The following is a 2,465-nucleotide window of genomic DNA, read 5'->3' as shown; positions in this document are numbered from 1 at the left end:
AGACCAGGTTTTTGTTGGTCAATGGCGCGATCACTTTCCACTGCCTCAAGACAGCATCATGCCAAGAATTCACCTGAAGACACCTCCCTGTAAGACCAGCACGCCCATGGGCACACAGATGGACGCAGGTGCATTTGCTATTTAAACAACATGGGCGCTGGGCAGGAAATTCACAACTGTGTCTGTCTTAAACAAGCAAATGTGCTGTGTTTATATAGTGCTTTTCTAGTCTTAACGACTACTCAAAGCGCTTTTACATCATCACCCACACACACATTCACACTCGGGGTTCAGTCTCTTGCCCAAGGACAGTTTGACATGGGACTGCAGGGCCAGGGATTGAACCAACAACCTTCCAATTAGCAAGCTCTACCACTGAGCCACAGCCGCCCCCTTGCGTTGGTCTTTGAACTGCGCCGGGTGCACGATCGAGCCCAAAGAGTCCACAGCCTTGGCAGGTATCAGAATCAGCCTTATTGGTCAGGGTATGTGAATACATACGACAAATTGGATTATGGTTTTAAATGAACAGGTCACCCAGGCTAGATGTAAAGTTAAGTGATCAAAGTTTTTGCAATCCATCCCATAGTCGCGGTATTTTACTCATCAGTGTAGTGAGTCCAAGAGATACAGCAGCTGCTGATGATGTTCCCCCTGGGAAAAGCACTTAAGTTTCCCACGGTCTTCCTGCCACAAGGGAGGGAGTGTTGCTTTATACAGCAGGGGTCGATTTTACTGCAGAGCCGCTTTCACAAACTTTTACAGATCATTTTTTTGCACTTTTACTTGTTACTGAGTGTTTTATACACTATTGTACTGGTCCTTTTTCTCAAGTAACCAATCTGAGGATTTCTTCCACTTTAATGTCTCTTTTTTTAGTCCATAAGGAAAAAAAAACAATGTTATTTTATTGTAGGAACCAGATTTTTGTCTGGTATACCATTAAGCAATTTAGCCAACGGGGTGAACTAATGTGTCATAAGCTTACCAACAAGACATCACTTCACAATAATCAATAAAACTTTAATCTTCAAATACATTTGTTTTTGTCCCTGACTGAAAGGGAAATAATCTCATTGGCTGATTCTTTCCACTTTAAGTTGCTCCAGTGAAACGTTTCCTTGTACGGTTTGGAAAAGTGGTGACCTCAAACTGGCCGCAAACACACACACGCACGCACACACACACACACACACACACACACACACACACACACACACACACACACACACACACACACAGAGTTCATTAGAAAGTCAACATGTTTAATTAGATACTTAGAGGCTTTTACCGTGACTGTAATCTGTGTCTGCGTCTGTGTGTGTGTTTGTGTGTGTTGTTGTGTGTGTGTGTGTGTGTGTGTGTGTGTGTGTGTGTGTGTGTGTGTGTGTGTGAGAGAAGTACTGATCTACGTGTGTGTTTGGGCGTTAGAGGGTTCCATAATGAAGTTTATACACATTAAATGTCAACTTCAAGTGTGCGTGTCTTTAAAGTCTTGCTTTGACATTTGGTCACGCATGCACACACGCAAGCAACACACACATTTTTTTGGGGCATTTTAGACCTTTATTTATATAGTAGACCTGAAGACATGAAAGGGGAATGAGTGGACGAATGACATGCAGCAAAAGGTTGCAGGGCGGAGTCAAACCTGCGGCTGCTGCGTCGAGGACTAAACCTCTATATACGCAATGCACACGTTTTAACCTTGTCTGAAGAAGATGGTTGACGTGTTTGCACCAGACCGGAAGCAGCAGCTGTTTTTTCCTTAAAGCTTCTGTATGTAAAATTGTGTACCCTGCGTGTGTATGTGTGTGTGTGTGTGTGTGTGTGTGTGTGTGTGTGTGTGTGTGTGTGTGTGTGTGTGTGTGAGAGAGAGAGTACCTGCCCTGGCTGTACTGGCAGTCCGTGTCCGATGCATCGAAGCCGTCTGGGTTCATCGTCGGCAGGATGTGGATGCGGGTGCTGTTCAGTAACTGCAATGACCACGTTTCGTTGCTACGGTAACCACGCACCAGGTCGTCGATTAGCTGTAGCAGCAGCACCCGGCCAAGAACCTGCACACACATGTACAAAAATGTTATGTAAAACTGACCAAAGGAACAATTTAAATAATTAAATATGAAAAAGAGCAGTATAGATACTGAGTAACTTCTAGCTTTAAATTGATTAAAAGTTGAATGGAGTCTGGTGCTTTAGAATGAACACAAACTACAACTATTGTTAAACTTCCTCTTGTCATCGCTGCTCAGCAGCATACTTGTATTCATTCTGGGGAGGAAGTGATGTCATGAGTCTGCAAGGAATCGAAATGTGATCCAGAGACGAGTCAGAGGCTGTTTTTATAAAGACAGAGAGTTTAAAAAAAACTTAGTGAATGAATCAGAGCCTCAAGAGGCAGAAAAAGAGAAGGGTGGGAAAGGTGAAAAGGCGTGCTTGTGTGAGTGTGTGTGTGTGTGTGTGTG

General features: G+C 43.8%; 1 protein-coding gene across 2 annotated transcripts in view; it reads right to left on the bottom strand.

Moving 5' to 3' along the window:
* Positions 1–2,465, bottom strand: part of cpm (carboxypeptidase M) — a 23,590-nt gene that overhangs the window by 7,724 nt on the left and 13,401 nt on the right. For both annotated transcript variants that reach the window (XM_032505277.1, XM_032505278.1), the window contains one exon: positions 1,885–2,057. In XM_032505277.1, coding sequence (XP_032361168.1) covers positions 1,885–2,057 — 173 coding nt within the window. The remainder of the gene's footprint in view (positions 1–1,884; positions 2,058–2,465) is intronic.

This window comes from Etheostoma spectabile, chromosome 23, assembly GCF_008692095.1.
Source record: "Etheostoma spectabile isolate EspeVRDwgs_2016 chromosome 23, UIUC_Espe_1.0, whole genome shotgun sequence".
NCBI classification, from domain to species: Eukaryota; Metazoa; Chordata; class Actinopteri; order Perciformes; family Percidae; genus Etheostoma; species Etheostoma spectabile.
This window is presented reverse-complemented; position numbering and strand designations above follow the sequence as displayed.